The 21,867-nt window shown below is 40.8% G+C and overlaps 1 protein-coding gene across 1 annotated transcript in view; it reads left to right on the forward strand.

Moving 5' to 3' along the window:
- Positions 1-21,867, forward strand: part of ITPR2 (inositol 1,4,5-trisphosphate receptor, type 2) — a gene marked incomplete at its 3' end in the record, with an annotated part of 198,589 nt that overhangs the window by 41,029 nt on the left and 135,693 nt on the right. Inside the window, exons 3-9 of the mRNA XM_010004160.1 lie at positions 387-502; positions 1,658-1,744; positions 2,416-2,574; positions 8,152-8,250; positions 8,762-8,845; positions 9,907-10,053; positions 11,180-11,275. Of these exons, the coding sequence (XP_010002462.1) occupies positions 387-502; positions 1,658-1,744; positions 2,416-2,574; positions 8,152-8,250; positions 8,762-8,845; positions 9,907-10,053; positions 11,180-11,275 (788 nt within the window). The remainder of the gene's footprint in view (positions 1-386; positions 503-1,657; positions 1,745-2,415; positions 2,575-8,151; positions 8,251-8,761; positions 8,846-9,906; positions 10,054-11,179; positions 11,276-21,867) is intronic.

Here is a 21,867-nt window from a genome sequence, read left to right on the forward strand (position 1 = left end):
TCAGCAGGACAGCCAGATGTATGGTGTACAGAAAGCAGGACTGTTTTTTCATGCCTTCAAACAGTGCATCTGCAACCTTGTGCTGCAGCAAAGAGCACTAATAAAGCAGCAGGGAGTTATGCATGTAGCAGCCATACAGCATGGGACTCTTGCAGAGGTTGTTTGCAATGAGGAGGCATGTCTGGAGCATTGAAGGCTTTAGGTTTAACTCAGATGTTCTGCCACCCCTGGTTGTGGTATCATTGCTATTAAACTGTTCCGTGACTGTGTTTATGAACGCTGGTATCTAGACATTTGTGGAAAAAGAAAACCAATGAAAACATACTTACAAATGAAGGAAGTGTCTTTCAGCATTCCCTAGGAGTCTTTTTTTTTTTCTTCCACAGATTGCCTTTTCAAGGTGTGTCCTATGAACCGATATTCAGCCCAGAAGCAGTACTGGAAAGCCAAGCAAGCCAAACAAGGAAACCATACAGAAGCAGCACTGTTGAAGAAACTTCAAGTAAGACACATCTGTGTTTGTAATCTTATCTCAATCTGCAGGCTGTAGAATTACAAAAGAACAAGAAGGAATAATAGCAAGTGCCTTGGGAACCACTGTGGTGGGTATTATTATGCCATCATAGGAACTTTGTATTTTCCTTAGCTCTCCTACCTCCTGGCTGGCATTTACTTGCCCTGACCTCGTTTTTATCTTGCTTTGGGCTGGGGGTTATGCCTTTACTATATGCAAAATACTGCTTTCAGAACTTTTACAAAGTAGAAATGAAGTTGCTAAAATGAGGAGTAGGCCCAGGTTTAAGCCATGCTAGTATTTTAGAAGTCCTTTCCAGGAGTTAGGCAGAGGGGTGGTCAAAGAGGTGTTTTCGATGCTCTAGTCTGGAAATTCCTCAGAATTACAGTTGTCTTTGTGTTCAGTCTAGGTGATTCTTCTCTGAAGCACTGGGCAGATTCTGTACCCTGTGGATGGAACAACTTCTCTCCCTCTGAAAATGAGCTGGCCTTATGTTACAATTGAATGCTTAAGACGAAGTGAACACAAGGGCTTATTAAACCTGGCTGATAGTTTCCTGTGCAGTGGAGAAGCTTCCAGTGCTTCCCATTAAAAAAAGCAAGGAAGGTACATGGAGTGTGGCTAGAGCTAGCTGCACAGCAATTAGAGCTAGGAGCTGAGAATTTGCTCTGTGACTGCTTGACCCAGGCTATTGTGCTTAGCCTTGGTTTTGCAGTGTGTGACCTACTAGATTTGTTATCTATAAGGTAGATGTATTTCTATGCAATTCAAAACCCAACAAGTAAAAGGAATGGTGACAGGGAGAAGCTAATCATAGGCCTTTTTCCTCTTCCATAATGAAATAAAGCACCTGGAATTATTTTTTGTGCTTGAAAGTTTTTAAAATAGCATGCATCACAGGTGTGATCCATAAATTGTGACTTGAGTTTCTATTTCAGACAATAAAAAGCCAGAATCATTACACAGGGTCTAGGTGATTATAGTTCAGAAAATCATTCCGCAGCAGGATTCAGGTGCTAATATTTTCAGTGCAGTAACACTTGCAGGTTGGAGGAAACATTTTAAATGTGATACCATTTCCTTTTTTACACTAGCTGTGTGCCAGTACTGATTGAGTTTAAAGAAGTAATCGTTCTCTTGCAGCATGCAGCAGAACTGGAACAAAAGCAGAACGAAAGTGAGAACAGAAAGCTGTTGGGTGAAATTGTAAAATATAGCAACGTCATACAGGTAAACCTATTGAAATCTGCCTGTCTTCTCTCAGAGCTGGAAAGTAGACAGTTGTTTCTTTTCAAGGTTACAGTGAAAATGAAACTAGCCACTGTAATCTGGGTTGTTAAGGGTCAGGTAAACAGAACTTGGTGAAGTTTACAATATTGTGTTTTTTTGTCTGTCTTAAAACCTACCAGAAGTGCTGCATATTCATGTTTAAATAATATGTCATAATATAAATGTTATGTGTAATTTTTGCTGCTGCAGTTTAGAATCTGAATGTAAATATGTGTTACTTTCAAGATTTATTTCAAAATCATATTATAGAGGTGCTGTGCAGCTCCTTTTAAATCACTGGAGTAATTTGTACTTCATGACATATAAACAAGACAGAAGTTAGAGTACAACTTTCCGGTAATGAATTAAATTCCTGAAGGTAACACTGTTAATGGACCCTTGCCCTACAAGTGTAGTATATAGTGTAAAATTCATTGCTGGCAGTTTTCTCTCAGTCTGAGGTGCAGCATCTGTCTTCCTGAGCTGCAGTGTACTTTGATAACTCTCTTCTAGTTTCATTTTGTCTTGGTGTATGTTACGAAAAACCACTGCAGTGGGAAAGCTTGTGCCTTCTCTTTTAAGTGAAAGGAGAAGAAGCAACACTAATTTTTTAAATTACTCTTTGTTCACAGCTACTGCACATAAAAAGTAACAAGTACCTCACAGTCAATAAGAGGTTGCCAGCTCTGCTGGAGAAGAACGCTATGCGGGTGTCTCTGGATGCTGCAGGGAACGAGGGATCCTGGTTTTATATCCAGCCATTCTGGAAACTGAGGAGTGAAGGTGACAATGTAAGTGGAAGTACTGTATGTGGAAGAGGGAGAAGGCAGAAAGTTTCCAGAAGACATCTGATTTCTTTGCTACTGTCATAAATCCTAATTAATTAAGTTCAGAAAATAGCAAACAAACAGTGCTTGGGACTATTAGCTTTAATGTATAACTAGAAAGTGTTACCAAATTATATGGTCTGGAATCTGGAATTGCCACATTCATCCAAGCCTCTGCTGACCTGTGTTGGGGGACCTTTGTTAAGTGCACCTGCTGTCTGCAGGTTTACAAAGCTGACAATAAGCCATAGTTCACAGCAGAGTAAAAAACTGTAAATATTCTGGGCAACGTTTTTTTCAAGACTGTTTCTTCAACATTTCTAGGAAATGCATCAGCTTTCTTTAAATTTTTATCCCCCCTCAATGTGACAGTGGCATCTATGATTGGAACTGGGTTGGATAGTCTGGTGGGTCTGATTGGAACTGGGTTGGATAGTCTGGTGGGTCTTTTCTGGGTAGGTTTCAGTAGGAGTCTTGGATATTGTTAAGAGGAAGAATATATAGGAGTGCTCTTGGCTGCAGATCTGAGTTACGCCATGAGATCAAAACTCAGTTCTTCATTCAGTCACCTGTGGCTTGGTTAAATGCCTGCTGTGGAAAACTCAGATCTGCCTCTGGGATGGCCACATGATGCACGTGTGTGATTTTATGCTGTAGACCTGGCTGGGAATGTTTGGCCACTCTCCCCTGTGAAGTAATCAGTGGAAGAGCCCTCTCAAGATCTCAGACATGTATTTTCTCTAATTAACTTTGTGGTTACCCAGCTCTTGGAATGCTATCCAGGATGAGTGTGGTTTCTTGTAGCTTCTTTTGGCAATCAGTTGTGGGGAGGGGCAGTACTGCATTCTCAGCTCCTGGTCAGAAGTCCCTAAAGTCATAGTCTTTCTCTGTTCTACACAGTGATCAGAAGGGTATGTGAAAAGATCCCTTTTTCCCTGAGCCTTTTGCAAAGAAAAGCAGCAAGCATGAGTAGCCCTGAGGGGCACCTCTGCATGGCTTTTCAGCTGGGGAAGTGTGGAACAAACATGGACCTGGTATGCTCTTTTTGGGAAGAAAAAAAGGTGAAATTCTTGGCTTAGTTTCTTGGAATAACGTAAGTTCAGCATCTTTTTGATTTCTCATGCCCTCATTCCTGGGAAATAGGTGCATATCATGTTCTCCAGAGTGAGAACCTGGGATTCCCAGTTCATGATCTGTAAAGCCATTGTGGGTCCTTACAGCTGAGAGCAGCAAAAGCCTTATTAGTCATCCTCAGTACTGCAGAGTTTTTTTTATTCCATGTTACACTACTGTGGGCACACAAGAGTTTGGAAGTGGTTTTGCTGGTCTAAAAAGTTTGCAAATCATTGCAGTGATTGCTGTAACATCCCACTCCACAGACCTCTCACCCAGTTTGCTTCCAGTGGGGCTGTATTTGACAGGCTCTGAGCTACGAGGGCTGTGTGGTAAACTCTCAGATTTACTCCTAACATAATGGCTTATTTTGGAACCTGCCTGCTGCTCACTTTCTATCACCAGATGTTGTCTTTGAGAGCTGGGAGCTTGCCATTATATTTTACAGAGGGAAGTCTCGGGACCCAAGTCTTTCCTCCTTTCTACCAGGTTCAAACAGATCTGATAACTTTCTTTACAAACTTCCAGTGCTAAACATTAGGCCTTTGGTAGCTTCCTCTTAATTGCTGTGGCACGTTTCCACCCCTTCAACAGTTACAGAAGTGAGGCAGCTGTTGTAAAGGGAACAGGATCAGCAAGCAATGGGAGAAATAGCTCGTTTGCCTCTTGCAGGGGGAGAAAGACTCCAGCCCTGTACCCTGCTCCTTCCTTCTCAGTTACTCCTGGACATGTGTCCATTAAAAGGCTAGTTTCTGGGGCACTCATCTACAAAGCACCTCATACCAAAGAAGCTGGGGCAAATTTGCCTACTCACTGGGTTTGCTTTTAAAGGACTTCTCTTTTTTTGTATACTTTTCTCTTTCTGACAATTTGGTGCATGGAGTTAGCTTGGTATATCAGGTCTTTATTCTGTTGGGAAACTTGGGAGTGTTTTTTAGTTTTTGTGCTATAATGAGGAAATTCCCTAAGAAAACATATGTTAGAAAGTCTTTAGAACAGCATACGTGGGTATTGAATTACTACGTGGATGACTGCTACTGTGTCAGATAACCCAGGACAGGTAGATTCAAGTATGCCATGTATCCTAAAAGAAAATAAAATGGTTTAGTCTGGTGGAAGCTGTGATGTAGGAAGTAATATGTGTAACTTCTGGTAAGTTTAGCTGTGTGAAATATTTTTAAAGTTATTTTTCTGAATGGGGTTGCCTTAGCTTCGTTAGCAACTGATTAGTTATACAAGTCAATGAAAGTAATGAAAACATAAGGCTGAAAATTTACAATCATTTGCATAACTGTAAGATTTTATGCAGACTTTTGCTAAAGATATACCTGCTTTCCTTCAGTAGAAGTTGTGCCTGATGAAGGCTGAAGCTGGTTCCATTTAGACTAAATAGCGAAACGTGCACTGATAGCCAGATTAGCTTGATGTGGGTTGCACTTTCAGATTTCTGCCACTGTAGTGGTTTGAAAGCTTAATCTTGCAGCATGCCAAGGGGGGTGGTCTCAGACTTGGGAAATGCCCAACCATCTGTGGGAAAGTTCTGTTAATCTTCATGATCTTTTAAGTGCGTCAGCAGTGCCACTGGCAGATGTGGTTATAACATAAAAGCAGCGGAGATGGAGCAGTAGAGCCTTTGGTGTGCCCAGTAACATACTTGGATAGTTAGTGCAAACTGAAACCACTGTTACTGTACCTTCACAGCTAATAAAGCCTTTTGTAACTGCCAGTCTTTGTGATCTACTACACCTCTGCTAGAGTATTTGCTCCTACTCCTTGGTTGGGGGGTAGATGTGGAGGGCTTGCTGAGTTTATACCAATGATGCAGTCGCTCTAAATGGTGCCAGTACTGGTCCCCCACCCAGAAGCAAAAGCTGCAGACAGCTTTTCTTGTGGCTCATTGCACTCTAAATGTCCCCTCTCCATCAAGACATAGACAAGTAGGGCTGCATGAATTTAGAAATTACCTTGTGTGGGAAGAACTCCACTGCATCCAAGACAGAAGGACCTTGTAGGTTCATCTTGAATTCCAAAGCTGAATTCTTATTGGTTTCACTATGAATGTAATAGTTCTCCAGAAGTTTCTTATCTAGACCATAATGGGTAACAGTTTTGTCAAAGGAATCAAGAATTAAATCCTCAAAAGCTGTGTGTCTGATGCAACTTTAGCAAATTAATGTCTAGATGTAAAGAAGAAGTCCTAGAGGTGTGTCAAGCTATTATCCACTGATTTTCTACAGCATACTGTCACTGGCTGTGCCCAGGGGTGGCTAAGGAAGAGGAGAAAGCTGATGTCAAATTTTACTTTTACTGAGCAAAACCGTGGGAAAACGTTGCTCTATCTTCTATCATCTCCATATAATACAATTCTGCAGGCACAAATATGGTCCTGTGAGCATGCGAGTGCTCTGCTTCTGGTGTTTTGGGCATGCTGGGGCACTATTTGAAGACAGAAATAGGGATAGGGAATGAGAGGAACTCAAAAGAGCAGACCTGGAGCTTCTCCTAGGCAGCGCTCTGTAACAGAACGTGATTCTCTCTTCGCTTTGCTTTTGTTTTCTGTGTCACTGGTGGAGGGTGTATAGGAAACAAGTACTGTGAATTGTCCCTTCCTTCCCAAACATCTATGGAAATGTGAAGCAAGAAGAAAAATGAGAAAGGAAAATGACATAGGGTATGTTGTTGCTTCTGTGGCAGCTGGCAAAGGTGGCTAGCAGTGAGGGCAGGTTATTGATGTGGGCATGGAGCAGGTTAGGAGACTGAGATAGAAACCATGACCACTACATAACAGTTCTTCCTTGAGTGTGTGCTTACAGCAGAGTAGCTGTGTATATCTCCTTTCCTCTGATTAATTCCATGATAGTCACAGGCTTGCATTCAAAGATACCTTCTCCCTTCCCCTCCTTTTTTTTTTTCTTCTTTTTTTTTTTTTCTTTTTTCCTCCCTTGTTAAATAAGATGCTCAATGACATACTCTCTTGGTAATTAAGTTATTATAGTTCTGGTGTACTTGCAATAATTTTGAAGTCATGATTCCACTTTGCAGGAAACAAGCCTGATGGTTTTTTGAGTAATGAATTGTCTGGTCATAACTTCTTAAAATGGGCTGTAAGTAATGTCTGTGTGAAGCATGGCATGCAGGAATGTTTTGCATCATGTATCTTACAGGCATCTGGTTGTTATTTTGGTTCCATTAGGGAACTTTTTCACATTACTTGGATCAAATAGGATTTCCACATGTAGTCTGAGCATGATGACACTGTCTTTTGCTATTGTTTATTTTAGCTGTGTTAGTAAAGAGCAGGCAACCTTCTTTTTCACCACTGCAATAAGTGGGCCAAATTCACCTGCGTTGAAGTTACGCGAGGCTGAATTGGACTTTGCTTTTTCATAGGATATGTGCTGATCAATGCAGAAAGCATTTTTATTTATTTGTGTTCCAAAAGAAAGCATGGCTTGTGCAGCATTTCATATAGCAAAATTTACATGTAGTCACTTTTCTTCATGTATATGTGCTTAGTACTGCTCTGATCTTCGTAAACAAATCAGGACCCAGTGCCAACCAATCTATGTGAATTGATTCCCCCCCAATTATTCATTTATCTCCCCTCCCAGGTATGAATTGAACTGGCATGTCTCAAGCACTTTTTAAGTCAAAGACATTTTCATATATTGTTTTTCCCTGTCCATATAGGTAAAGAATTGAAAGGGCATGGGAATTTGCTTGCAGCAAGTCAACTAGGAATTCCTCCCATAGAGAGATGGTCCCTCAGCTGATGTACCTGCTGCCTCTGCTGAGCTCCAAACACCAAATGTTTGCCTCTCTCTGAATTTCCAGTGATTTATTTTCCCTTCCAGATTTCTGTCATACAGTCTAAATTGCAGAACTGCTGAGCTTGCTGTGACATTTGACAGAAGATGGTCCACAGAGTTGGGAAGTCACTGGGCTGAAGAAGTCTTGTCACAGGCAAATTTTCAGGGCTTTTGTGAAATAGAAGACATATTGATGGGAGAAAGTTAACTGATAGCAAGGGAGGGAAAAGACTCTTGCTTTCTGACTACAGATTGTTTTCTAAGCTTTCTCTGCCTTTTGGCTGGCATTATAAGTGGGATAAAGAGTAGTTAAAGTAACTTTTAGATGAACTGAACAGGTTTGAATTCATAGTTTTGTATCTATTTCATGTTCCTGAGTTTCTGCTGAACTGAGTGACATGCTTACTGAGAATGCAAGGATTCATTAGCATTGAAATCTTGCACCCAAGCAATTACAGAGGCATGGGCAAACAAAGCTGGTGTGTGAACTGTCTGCAAGTAAATTCACTGAGTGCCATTCCTAGAGCATGTATTTGAATAATTTTCTAAAAATGTAACATTACTTCATTTTATTGGTTAATTACAAAGGTCTAAATTGCATTTTATTTCTGACTTCCAGGTTGTTGTGGGAGATAAAGTTGTTCTCATGCCAGTCAATGCAGGGCAGCCTTTACATGCTAGCAACATTGAGCTTCTAGATAACCCAGGCTGCAAAGAGGTGAGTTCAGTGGAGGGAGGAGGGGTAACTGCTGATCTGAGATGTATTATATGTTGTTCTTTACTGGTAACCAGAACCCACTGTGGTCTAGATGCTAGTATTAATTCTTGATTCCAGCTTGGCCTCAAAAAAACAAGATGAGATATTCTTGGCACAGCTCTCCCTGACACTGAAAGCTTGGTGAGGTTTGCTTGAGTGTCTGAAATTCCCACTGATGTGTAAGTCCTCTTCCACAGGCTCTTTAGGTTGTCTGTGGTAGGCTGTCAACAGACAAAGTAGCATTCTGCCCACTGAATCATCTCCAACATCATTATTATTAACACTTGAGAACTTCAGGACCCATATTAGGAACTGTGCAAACAAACTGTTAGGAAATGTGTAGCAAAGCCATGTCCCCTGCCATCCTGGATGTGGTGTGGTCTTTTAGAAGAATAAAATGTCTCAAAGAGAAAAGAACCTATCTTAAGACTCTAATGATGGTGGTGTGTTTTGTCTTTTTTTCCCCCCAAAGGTAAATGCTGTCAACTGTAACACAAGCTGGAAAATAACTTTGTTCATGAAATTCAGTAGTTACCGAGATGATGTACTGAAAGGTGTAAGTAGGATTTTTACATTTATTTTTTGTCACTCTGAAAAAATCATGCTGTATGTGACTGTAGAGAAAAATGACATGGTGAGTAGAAGAAGAAATGAGGACTTTATGGAGCTGTTGAGGATCCCTACAACTGCCAGAATGTTTTTCCTTTCTGCCACTACCTTACTAAGTGAAATTATCCAGATTGTGTTGGCTTCCAGCCCCTTTCCCCTCCCAGAGTCAACTGAGGATCCATGAGAAGAGTTGAAGTTCAACCCTAGAATAATGAGGGCTCTGTACAGAACAGCTGTGACCCTTCTGTTTAGGCCAAGATCCTAGAAGTCAGTATAACAAAAGAGTGAGGCATGAAAGATGACAATAGCTGTAATAAGACAATGTAGCTTTAAATGGTGAGAGACTGCACAGCTTCGTGCCTCCAGGTCACTCCCTGAGATCATTTATGTTTTCATTTTAAAGCAGAAAATCTCTTTTATCCTCACCTGTACCTTAATAAGTAATTATCAACTGGCTATTTTTCAGTAGGTATCAAGTTTCTGAGGAAGAATTTGAAAGGTAAAATGGTATATCTGTGTAAATCCATTTGGGGATAGTGTTTCAAGCCTTGGGTAGAGGCAGAAGGATGCAAAAATTATGCCAACAGAAGAAATAGAGAGGGGGACATTGTTTTTGTTGCAGAGTAGAAGAGATGAGATAGTATGATAGAAAAATGTGTTCACTTTTTCTAAATACTAAGAGAGATTAGAAAAAAAAAAAGTTTAGTAGTTAGGTAGAATTAAAAATCACCTTTAGGTGAATTGTTGCCCACTATTCACTGCAGTGTGCCAAAACAAGTTGTTTTCACCAAAGTGCATGGGTCTCCTGCAGGATGGAACCATCTCATTTGATTTCCAGACTCAGTGCTGAGATTTTATGCTCGGCGCCTGGTCCCAGCTGTAGGAAGCTAGTAATTGTTTTCTTCATGTCAGCGATGGTGTCATTGCTGGAGGGTAGTACAGATCTATAGGATGAGCCTGGCAGCTTTGCCTACCACTTAATGATGCTTCTTTTTCATACTACTTCAGGGTGATGTTGTTAGGCTGTTTCATGCAGAGCAAGAGAAGTTTCTGACCTGTGACGAATATGAGAAGAAGCAACACATATTTCTTCGTACTACGTTACGTCAGTCAGCCACTTCAGCAACAAGTTCTAAAGCACTGTGGGAAATAGAGGTATTTTCATCCTTTTTATAAATATTTTAGGACCTGAAGGCCAGGGTTCAGTAAAAACACTTTACCACAACATGAATCATTCATAGCCTCTTGATATCATCATACACCTCCCCATGACTATTATTATTTTATAAAGCTGTTTGTGTAGGATGAGCACTGAAGAGATGCTTGGTGTTTTATCGAAGAAAATCGAATGACACTCATCTATTTTGAGTGAGTTCTTAGTGTTTATGTTAGACTTTGTGTGCAATATAGAAATTTGAAATTCACGACTGACAAGAAATCTCACAAAGGTGATTGAGTCCATTCTTCTGCAACAGGGCACGTCAACATCTGCTTAAAGCTAGGCTGGATAAAGATGATGTTGCTGAGTGGGGGTGATTTTGAGAAGGTGACTAGCAGATAGATTTATTTTTTTAACTGAGGAAACTGCTATGTCTCAAACCTTTGCTATACAGGAATGTAACTCCTACATCCGGAAGTTCTTATGTGCTAAACAAACTTTGTGCGTTTAAAACAGAGCTCCTCACTGAGGCAGATGGTTGATTTTTGTCTGAATAAGGTTTGTATGGCATAGAGTAAATTGCACTTGTGTGAGATTACTCCTGAAGAGAGACAGGCACTGCTGTGCTTGAAGGTAGCAAATGACCTACAGCTCAGTTAAGGGGAAAAATGAATAACCTGGGGTATTTCAAATTATGTGGGGATATTTTATCACTTGAATGAATTTATCAGAATCCCCTAGAGTTCTCAAAAGTAGAGCTGTTGTAAGTGGTGACACAGTGTAAGAGGGTTTGAGTTTTGCTTTTAAGTAGTGACTATGTAAGTGTAGCTCCACATACTTTCTTGAGCTCCAGATTCACAACATGTCACTTGGAAGCAAAATTTGATGCATCATGCTTGCAGGGAGTAGATTAATGAAAACATTGTAATTACTAGGAGGAGCATGGTAATAAATAAATGTGCTAAGAAATAAATGTAGGAAGTGGCCACCTATTGTGGCCTTAGTGTGAGCACAGAATTCCTCTCTGAGGTAGACTATTTGTAATTATGTAGTTAGCATATTTTTTATTTGGAATGAGCTGTAAGAATTGTCAGTGATCTCAGTCTGGTCTGTCTTCTTTAGGTTGTCCATCATGACCCTTGCCGGGGAGGGGCAGGACAATGGAACAGCTTGTTTAGGTTTAAGCATTTGGCAACTGGAAACTACTTAGCTGCAGAGGTAAGAATATAAATTCAAGAAGTCGTTGTGTGCTGCCTAAACAAGTACTCGTTCTGCTAACTCAGAAATGCCATAGTAGGGAGCTCCAATATGTAGGTCTCTGAAAAGATCTCACATCAGGTCTGAATGGGGAGAACTGGATGGGCACTGGTATGTCATGCTGTATTGCTGTATCCAAGGATTACACAGAAAATTTTCTGAGCTACAGGGCTCTAGTAGGTGAGTTCAAGACAACACAGAACATTAATTTAATCCAATTATGTTGGATCTTGAATATGCAGTTTGTTGTCATGGCAGCCAGGGCAAAACCCACTGTTAAATATCCACCATATTTACACTGAAAATCCTTGGATTCGTTTATTTCTCTGTGCTTGTTCACACTTGATTTTTGGAATAGTGTTGTGATCAGTCAAGTATTATTCTTGGTGGCTTAGGCAGCCATATGCAGATTAAAGCTTTTAGAGTGGAGCTGAATGCGAAGTAATTGTTGAGCTTGATGTCTGTGTGCAGGCACTAGAACAAATATTCTAAACTGCTGTAATTCAGGACTTGTCATTCCTTTTCTTTTCCCTGCAGGCTCTAGACTTCTTGAAAAAAGGTTTATATGGTGCCAATTTCAGTGTGCTAATCTCTGCCAGCCAGCATGTGGCCCAAGACATCTCTGTGTTCTGTAGAAACTTGGAGAAGGACAAACTTGTCATGACCATTGGTGTCATGATAGTGCATTGTGATTATAGCAGGTTACAGTGTTCTGATGTTGCACTTCTGCCTTTTGAAAATTGAATAGAGCAAGGTCTGAAGAAATCTTGCCCCTTGTGGTGGAGCAGAAGGCCCAGGAGGAGGAAGATCTTGCAACTTGTATGGTTATTAACTTAAGGCAAAGTAGTGTTGTGACTCCCCAAAAGAGCAGCTTAATATTTTTTAAGACCCATAATTATATTTAAAATAAAGCTCCTGACAAGCTGGAAGAGAGCAGGTAATAGAAAGTTTATGAGATGAGACTTTTAAGGTCGTATATCATCCGTATTAGAACTGGTCTGTGACCAAGTTATATCAGTGGGAGGAAAAGTAGGGTTTTCTCCCCACTAATTTAGTTAAGTCTGTGCACGATTGCCTCTTTGACTTGCACTTCCAAACATAAGTGAAAATTTACAACTACAACAGCCACTTGTAAATCACTGTATATTAGGGAAACCCTGAATAAATACTTGCCTAAACTTAATTGAGTTACATTTACAGCAGTGAAACTTCTGTATGCAGGGAAATCCTTAGTATTCCCAGGGTGTTGCTTTCACTTTCCAGCTCCTGTCACTGTCTGCAGTGATTTAGGAGTAAGAACAAACAGGACCTATCAAACCTTATTTCCAATTGTGTCAAAACCCGTGTCAAAACACAAACAGTGGACTGCCAGCACAGATATTATATTCCATCCAAGACTAAATGTAATTTGGATCTTTTTGTTGGTTTTAGCAGTAGCTCACAGTGTTAATTAGAACCCTCATAGGCCTGGGTGGCAAAGAGCATCATCCCTTTAAAGGCAGTGCCATATGTCTTAATTGCTCTGCTCTACCCTGCTGCAGCAATACTTTGGCTTGGTTGAAGCCATCTGGCTTTGATGTATGGTTAATATTGGCTAATAATAAGTAGTTTTCAAGTGTCAACCACTACTCCCACCTAAGAGATGACTCCCTTTTTCCTCTCTGGTTTTAGTGAGAGATGCTCCTAATAGATTTTACTCAGACTAGCAAAGCTGGTGGAGAGTCAGGAAAGGCATCAAGCACTCTGTGTGTTGGGCTTCCTTCTCCCATCATGTCTTACCCTCTCAGGGATTTTCAGGAGAAAAATCTCCAGCTGAAGAGCTGTCATGCTACACAGAATATTGAACCTGAACTTAGATTATTTCTACCTCTGGAGAGTGTAATTGGTGCAGAGCTGAAATGAGAGCTAAAAGAGCATTTGGGTTGAACAGAGGTGATATGCTGTGACTGGAGAGCAGCATTAGCTACTGTATCTGTGAAATACCTGCTGGTGGAGATATTAAAGGTACCACAGTAGTAAAAACCTGTGAACCATATTTTACACAGTTCACATGTCAGGCACAACACACCAGCCAGACACACACATCAAAGATTTATGAACAGGCAGGCAGACACCTAATGTTCTTGAGCTAACTGTAAATCAGTTGGGCAAAGCTTACTGAACACTTATCTGTGCTCTTGCAGCACAGGAAGATTACTCATAGTATAGATTATCAACGGCGTCACACATTGCCATGACCTGATTTTGTTTAAGCTCCCATGATAAAGGTATCTAGAGTGGAATAATAAGTACAGACACAAACAAAATTCATGAATCTTTTAAGCATTCTGTGGTTGGCTGGTGATACAATTTCTGTCACAGTTTGAACTGTTGTAAATCAGGATTAATCACTGTTTGTAATAGTATTTTCTTAATTTCATCCTTCCATAAATCAGCTTGATGTGTACCACGGGGAAGAAGTCAGAATGGGCAAGTCCTAATTTCTGTGTTCCTGAGAATCACAGATGTCCAGCTTTTGTTACCATTCAAAGACTAAAGGTCCTCTGATTCTTCTGACTTCTGACACAGTCTCAAGTAGTAACATTTCGTTTAACCCTCTTACCACTTGGCATTACCTAGGCTAATTTTCATTAATATGCTTTGAAGTTCCTTAAGACTTACTAATACATTAAGCAACCTAGACCCTAGTACAAGACTATGGGCTAAAGGTGAATCACCTGCAAAGACCCACTACTAAAGGAGACCCAGTGGAAGACATTGGCTAATTGTAGATGGCTGCAGTGTCATTCCCTACTACCATGTACATCTGGGGACACAGTATGATGCGTTACATGCGTGTGTGCTCTCACACAGTCACTTAAGGAATAGGAGGGACATGCTGAAGAAAGGGTTTTGTGTTTGGTGGTAAGACTTGGGACATCAGTAATCTGGATAGGTGGTAATGTCTCCTACATGTCCAGCATTTGGAAACCTGAAGCCAGTGGCTCAGACATTCCCAAAACATTGAAATCATAAAAAAGTGGAATGTGCTCAGCTGAAAAATTAGAAATGATTTTCTTTAGAGACAGTAGGAGTTCTGCTCCTACTAGTTAGTATCAGAAGGGCTTGATTTCACCCAAAATGCTGAGCCAGATCCTTAGTATTCCCAGGGTGTTGCTTTCACTTTCCAGCTCCTGTAGAGATCTAGATACTAAACTAACAGCTAAGAATCATGTTGCTGAGTTCTATTCTCATCTTTACAGAGTCAGCAATTTTTCAGAAAAAGTTCTGTAGAACATTCTTCTTTTATTCCTGGTTACAGAAAAATTACCCAGGTTACTTTGAAGTTTTATATTTATGATTAGAGGCTGTAAGGTTAGGTGAAAATGGAATGCTTCAAAGTAACAAAGACTTTCCCAGGTTTCTTTTGAAGTCTTTTCAGAGCACGTACCCTGTGTAGAATGCACCCAAATCTATCTGTGAGTGGGAGCAAGCTTCAATTTACTTGAACAGCCTTTCAATGCTGCAGGTTGGTGCCACACAGCTGTGTCGTTCTCATGAACACACCTAACCTTTTCAATATTTTAATCACCAGGATAAAAGTCTCTTTGAACTGACTATCAGCTTATCAACTGTGCTGAACCAAAACATGCACCTTTAATATTGTTCTCCATGTGCATAGTAGCTCCAGTGATTTCTAAACTGTACCAAATAGATATGTATAACCTGTACCAAAACTATTCACACTTGCTGTATGAGAATGTTAAACAGAAATATGTGTGCCCAGGCATATCTTTCTTCACATGCAAGAAATGCAGGGTAAGTCTGTAATTTCTTATTAAACTTCTCAAATGGATATTGCCAAGAAAACCCCACAAAAATATATATGCAGATAACAAATCACATGCTATTCTCAGGTATTGTGGTAGAAAGCAGATAAACCACAGTATGTATTTTGTGGAACACTGTGAACACATACATAATCACAGTGCAGAATTTGTAAGGACAAATCTGTGATAATGATGTTTTACTTAGTTAAATAGACTAAACTAGAGTTACTATTTACCTCAGCCAGGATAGAGCAGTAAATCTGATGAGGTAATTGTCTTCAAATATACTGACACTGAATTAAATATACTATATTAAAGTAAATTAGGATAATGCAGATAAGGTGCCAGTCTTAATGTTTATCTTTTGCTATTCTATAAAAGTGTGACCATAAACAAGGGTTCAAATTGTTACTGTGTCTTGCAAGGTAGTGCATAAAGTACTGGGGTTGCTCCAAAAGGCAGTCTGTACCCTGAAGTTCTTCTAGATGAAAGTGTGAGAACAGACTTGCCAGTGCAATAGGTTGAAGTGATTAACTTGTAGGTAATGGCAGAACCAAATGCTTGTAGCATTCTTCATTAATTAAAGCAAATTCTGTCTCATATAAAGGCCCTCATTCAGTAAAGCTGTTGGAAGGAGCCTTGTCTTTGAAGTGGAACATGAACCTTTAGGTTCTCAGGGGTGAAGGGTGTCTCAGATACTGACCTGATGGGTTTGGACTTTCTCTTAAAGAGTTTTTTCACTTTTGCAGCCACCCCCTGGGCTTCTTTGATCGTTGCATGACTGAAGCCTCCACAACAGCTGCTTTTAACTTCTACATGTGGATATGGTTCATAAATGGCTTGTACAGGATAATCGGGGTGGTGAGGTCTTTAGCACATATTCTGGTGATGGACAGGTCACAAAGATAAAGCTGTCCACTAGCTAGCTGCTTTGGGCAGAAGTAGATGTGCATGTCCCACTGTAAAACTTTGGCTTTCTTATAGGGTTCGCTTTCTTCTTTCCGCAAGAGTGAAGGTGCAGGGTTTAAGCTGTAAAACAGATTAACTCTGATCAGAGTTTTGTTCTAAACTCTTTTGTTGAAATCCCACATGAAACATAACTTCTAGCTTTGGAGTTATTTTAGCACTAGGTGCTCAGTGGAGTTTCTTTCGAAGGTAGGAATGCTTGAAGCCATTTGGCCTGAGCAGCACAGGGTTACATGTATATGCAATGAAAGGACAATGATATGAATGTTCTAAACTGAACAGGAAGTCCAGTCCAACTCGCCAAGGCTGTGTTGTGGTGGTAAAAGCACTTCAGTGGCAGTGTAGAGTTTCAGAAATAGTGTATTTCCACAGGTATTTGGTTGTGGTCCCGTGGCACAACGTGTTGACCCTGAGGCAGTCGTGGCACAGACTTAAGGGTGCGAGGGATGGGGAATAGTTGTGCTGTGAGCAGGGTCACTGAGCTAAGGCGTGGGGGCACAAGTGGTTAGAGGGATTAAGAGGAACTGCTGAAGCCAGTGTCAGAGGTCTTCTCTTGTGGGACTGTTGACTGAATTTCACCTTGTGGTGGTGTAAACCACTTGCTGAGGACCCTTGAATGGTCAATGGAAGTTACTTATATTTCTCTCATCTTTCATAAATAATTTCTTCCCATGTTATCTCGCTCTACTTTTCTGTCAAAATTGCCTGTTTCTTTTCAGAGAAGCTTATGTATGTCCATTTGCTTTAAATTGAGAACTTCTGTTAATCTTGATTTACATTCTTTTAAATGTACTTTGTTTTATATCTCACTATTTAAAATGTTAACATGCCATATGATATATATAGTTACGAAATGCATTCAGTTGGGTGGACATAGCCATACATCTAATCCTGTTGTAGTAATCACTTCATTTGGATCATGCTTGTTTAAGTTAATATTGATAGAAAATAATCCTCTCCTGCCTTCTGACATAGTAAAAAAGTGAAACTTGCTAGAAAACATAGAGTTTAATGAAATTTTAAGGAAGATTACATATTTGTATGAGTAACAGCATCCTCAGAATTAGCTAATATTAAAAGAAGAGTAAAAGGGAAATCAGTTCTTAAACTTCAGGCTGTAAACTGAGACTAACCCCTTGGAGCCTTGGAGAAACTTCGTAGTTTTATGGACTTCTTTAGCTTTCAACTCTGAAACTGCTGTGTGTTACTGTTTGACTCAGGTTTGACAACAATGCTCTCAATCCCCTCCCACCCAGGAAGAGAAGGAGAGAGAGAGAGAAAGAGACTTGGCTGGATTGCAAACTAAACTACAGAGCTTTAAACACTAATGATAAAAGAAAATACATACAATTATATACAAATATGTTCAGGAAATGTACGAAGCCCCTATTGCCTCCCCTCACCCCCAGCAACTCCCCCAGCACTCTCCTTAGCTGCGAACAGTCCCAAAAAGTTCCTGGCTGCTGCTGAAGAGAGAGCAGAGGTCAGGAGAGCTTGAGCCTGGGGGTTGACGGTGATGGATGGACAGAGTCCTCCCTGGACACTGGCCATGGACAGAAGAGAAGGGAAGAAGCAGGAAGTAAGTTATCTTCTCTGATCTCTGACCTTCCTCTTAACTTACATAGATATATGGAATGGAATATCTCTGGCCAATTCTGCTGTCTAACTCAGCCTCCTATGGGGGGGATGTCATAGATCTCCCTGTAGTGTCTGAGCCAGCAGAGTAAAAGGTGTGACCTTGAAGACCCAGCAGTTAAAAAAACATTCCACCATTATCAGTCTTAGTTGGAACACTGCTACTAGTTAGAAGAAAGCTTACTGAAGGAAAACAGAATCAGTAAAAGGAAAATTGGCTTCATCCTGGCTCAAACCAGGATACTGTGGAAAACAGAGCATAGGATGCTTTATTAAGGCAACTGACATTGAATATTTGAAAGCTCCAATTTAGGCCTTTTGATATCCAGTTTTTGTAGACTAGACTATTGACAGATGTTTTGTATGCAGGAAGCAAAAAGGGACTGCTGTTTGCCAGTGGCATTTTTTGGGGTGACATGGAAGCAAGACTTTGCAGAAAAATATATTGGCCCCTCAGTTCAAAAAGGGCAGGGAACTGCTCGAAAGAGTCCAGCGCAGAGCTACGAAGATGATTAAGGGAGTGGAACATCTCCCTTATGAGGAAAGGCTGAGGGAGCTGGGTCTCTTTAGCTTGGAGAAAAGGAGACTGAGGGGTGACCTCATCAATGTTTACAAATATGTAAGGGGTGAGTGTCAGGGAGATGGAGTTAGGCTTTTCTCAGTGATGACCAGTGATAGGACAAGGGGTAATGGGTGTAAATTGGAGCATAGGAGGTTCAAGGTGAATATCCGAAAAAAATTTTTTACTGTAAGAGTGACAGAGCACTGGAACAGACTGCCCAGGGAGGTTGTGGAGTCTCCCTCACTGGAGACATTCAAAACCCACCTGGATGAGTTCCTGTGTGATGTACTCTAGGTGACCCTGCTCTGGCAGGGGGGTTGGACTAGATGATCTCTCGAGGTCCCTTCCAGCCCCTAAGATTCTATGATTCTATGATTCTATGATTCATGTCTGATTACCGCCTGGAGTCTTGCATCCTCTACTTCCAGAAGGACTTCTGTCTTCCATCTTTTTAGCATTTCTGCTGTTAGGAAATCATTGCTCAACCAGGAAGGTTAAAGAATAAATCCACCCCTACCATCCTTAAAGCCTTGTCCCACCCACCTCTTCTCCACCAACCCAACATTTAGAGGTTGAAATCTGTATAGGATATTTTTACGACCCTGCCAAAATGATACTGTAGGCACCATGTTTACATAAATCACTAACCTACAAAAGCTCCCAAACACAGGTGAGTTTGCTGGGGCATGAATAGAGGAGGACTCTAGCACAGAGAGCAGAATATACACAATCAGGTGAGCAAACCCAGACCAGGGCAGCAGACAAGTAACCCATCCCCTTCAGAAAGGCTGGGCCAATGCAGCCAGTTTTCTGCAGCAGATTTTCCACAGCCACAGACAAATGGTTACGGTAAAGGCAGGCAAACAGATGGCTTTCCACTCCACGGGGCATGGGGAGCTCAGCTCCAGGACCCAACGGAGACTCTATTAGTCATTACCAGTTGTGGGGTTGTATGTTTTCTGTGGTCAGCCAACAGGGTGCAACAGTCAAGCTCACAAGTAACTTCCTTTACATTCACAGGACTTAATCTTAAAGCAAACACATTCTGTGTCCAAACTCTCTTTAGGAAAACATGAATAAGCTTTCAAATGGGCCTCACAGCAATCTTGTCCAAAGATTACAAATTACTTCCTAGTGGTTTAAAAAAGTTACAGACCCCCAGTTCCAGCTGATAGGAAACCGACTTCACAGGCAGCAGAGAACAGCCAATATTTACTTCCTGCACAGATTGACAAAAGTCACTTTTGTTTTAATTTCTTATTCTGAAGTCTGTAGAGAATGTGGTGTCAGTTGTGTACTGGGAAATCCAAAAAAACACACAGAATCAGGAAAAAGATGCTGCGGACTAGGAACAATCACAGCAGAGTACCAAACAACAGTCCAGGTGCTAGAATAAAATACATTGTACAGGAATCTCATATTTCAGTGAAAAACACATTAGCCACCTCTGAGTGGTTATCTCAGGACAGAACAGAGCAGTGCTGGACAAGTCCTTGAAAGAAGGAGAGAGAGAGAGAAAGAGACTTGGCTGGATTGCAAACTAAACTACAGAGCTTTAAACACTAATGATAAAAGAAAATACATACAATTATATACAAATATGTTCAGGAAATGTACGAAGCCCCTATTGCCTCCCCTCACCCCCAGCAACTCCCCCAGCACTCTCCTTAGCTGCGAACAGTCCCAAAAAGTTCCTGGCTGCTGCTGAAGAGAGAGCAGAGGTCAGGAGAGCTTGAGCCTGGGGGTTGACGGTGATGGATGGACAGAGTCCTCCCTGGACACTGGCCATGGACAGAAGAGAAGGGAAGAAGCAGGAAGTAAGTTATCTTCTCTGATCTCTGACCTTCCTCTTAACTTACATAGATATATGGAATGGAATATCTCTGGCCAATTCTGCTGTCTAACTCAGCCTCCTATGGGGGGGATGTCATAGATCTCCCTGTAGTGTCTGAGCCAGCAGAGTAAAAGGTGTGACCTTGAAGACCCAGCAGTTAAAAAAACATTCCACCATTATCAGTCTTAGTTGGAACACTGCTACTAGTTAGAAGAAAGCTTACTGAAGGAAAACAGAATCAGTAAAAGGAAAATTGGCTTCATCCTGGCTCAAACCAGGATACTGTGGAAAACAGAGCATAGGATGCTTTATTAAGGCAACTGACATTGAATATTTGAAAGCTCCAATTTAGGCCTTTTGATATCCAGTTTTTGTAGACTAGACTATTGACAGATGTTTTGTATGCAGGAAGCAAAAAGGGACTGCTGTTTGCCAGTGGCATTTTTTGGGGTGACATGGAAGCAAGACTTTGCAGAAAAATATATTCTCACTGGAGACATTCAAAACCCACCTGGATGAGTTCCTGTGTGATGTACTCTAGGTGACCCTGCTCTGGCAGGGGGGTTGGACTAGATGATCTCTCGAGGTCCCTTCCAGCCCCTAAGATTCTATGATTCTGTGATTCTATGATCCACTGATCATACAGCTGATGCAGAGGAGGAGAGCATAGTGGTAAATGCTCTGTGATTCCTTCTGCTTTTAGAAACAGTGATGCAAATAACCAGATAATAACGGCCTTCTATGAGATGTGCTGGTACCTTTTGCTCAAGGATAACAGTTTGCAAGCTGAAGAAGGTACCAGAAGATGGCAGCATCCACCAAGGCCTTCACATGTTTAATTTGTTGGTACTGAGAACCTCCTTACCTGGAGACTGCTTCAAAATCTTTGAGTCTGTTTTTTTCAGTCTCTTCCTTAAATTTTAATACTTCATTCAAATAAGTTTCTATCTGTTTGGCTCAGTGATTAAAGGTTCTTGTAAGAAAAAGGGCTTGCCAAGGTGATAGGGTGAACTTAGAACTCTAAGCCTTATTTCTATTTTCCACTCCTGCATAGGAGAGGTGTGGTTTTGTTTTAAAGCTCTATAAGGAGTGAAGGATAATTTACAGCTGTTCGTGAAGAGATGGAAGAGATTCAGAGACTAGAGGAGGAGGATGGTGGTTTACTGATTTACAGAGCCAGTCTGACCTGTTCTGCAGACTTGGATGTGGCTTTTTAAAGTGACAGAGTTAGAAGCTGTCCCGTTAGCAAAACCCAGGGCTAGATTTTCCAAGGTTTTTAAAAATCTTGGGAATGCTAAATTTCTTGACTTGACTTTGGTAGAACTAGGAGCAAAATTTGCGTCTTCCAGTGTGCAAATGCCTTCAGAAATCTGGATCTCGGAGAAAGGATGTTTTCCTGCAGCCAACTGGTGTTGCAGTAGTGATCTGTGAGCCTGTGTTCAGCTAGGCTTTTTCAGTCCTGTCTGAATTTGGCTGCATTTGAGCTGTGCTTGTATACATATGAGTTTTAGGAGGAAAGGAAGTGGGAAGCCATTAACTCAGCATTTATTGTCATTTAGGCATTATAAGGACTTCTTCTGTTATTAAAAATAGAACGTTTGGTGGATTGGATTTTGATGTGTTCCAAAACAGAAAATGTAGACATGTGGTCTGTTCTTTAGTGCATTTTGTTTGTTTGTTTGTTTATTATTTCAAGATTACTTAAGAAACTTTTATTCAATTATGTTTGTGTCTCTTTATTTTTTTG

Source organism: Chaetura pelagica, unplaced genomic scaffold (genome assembly GCF_000747805.2).
Source record: "Chaetura pelagica isolate M959 unplaced genomic scaffold, ChaPel_1.0 scaffold198, whole genome shotgun sequence".
NCBI lineage: Eukaryota > Metazoa > Chordata > Aves > Apodiformes > Apodidae > Chaetura > Chaetura pelagica.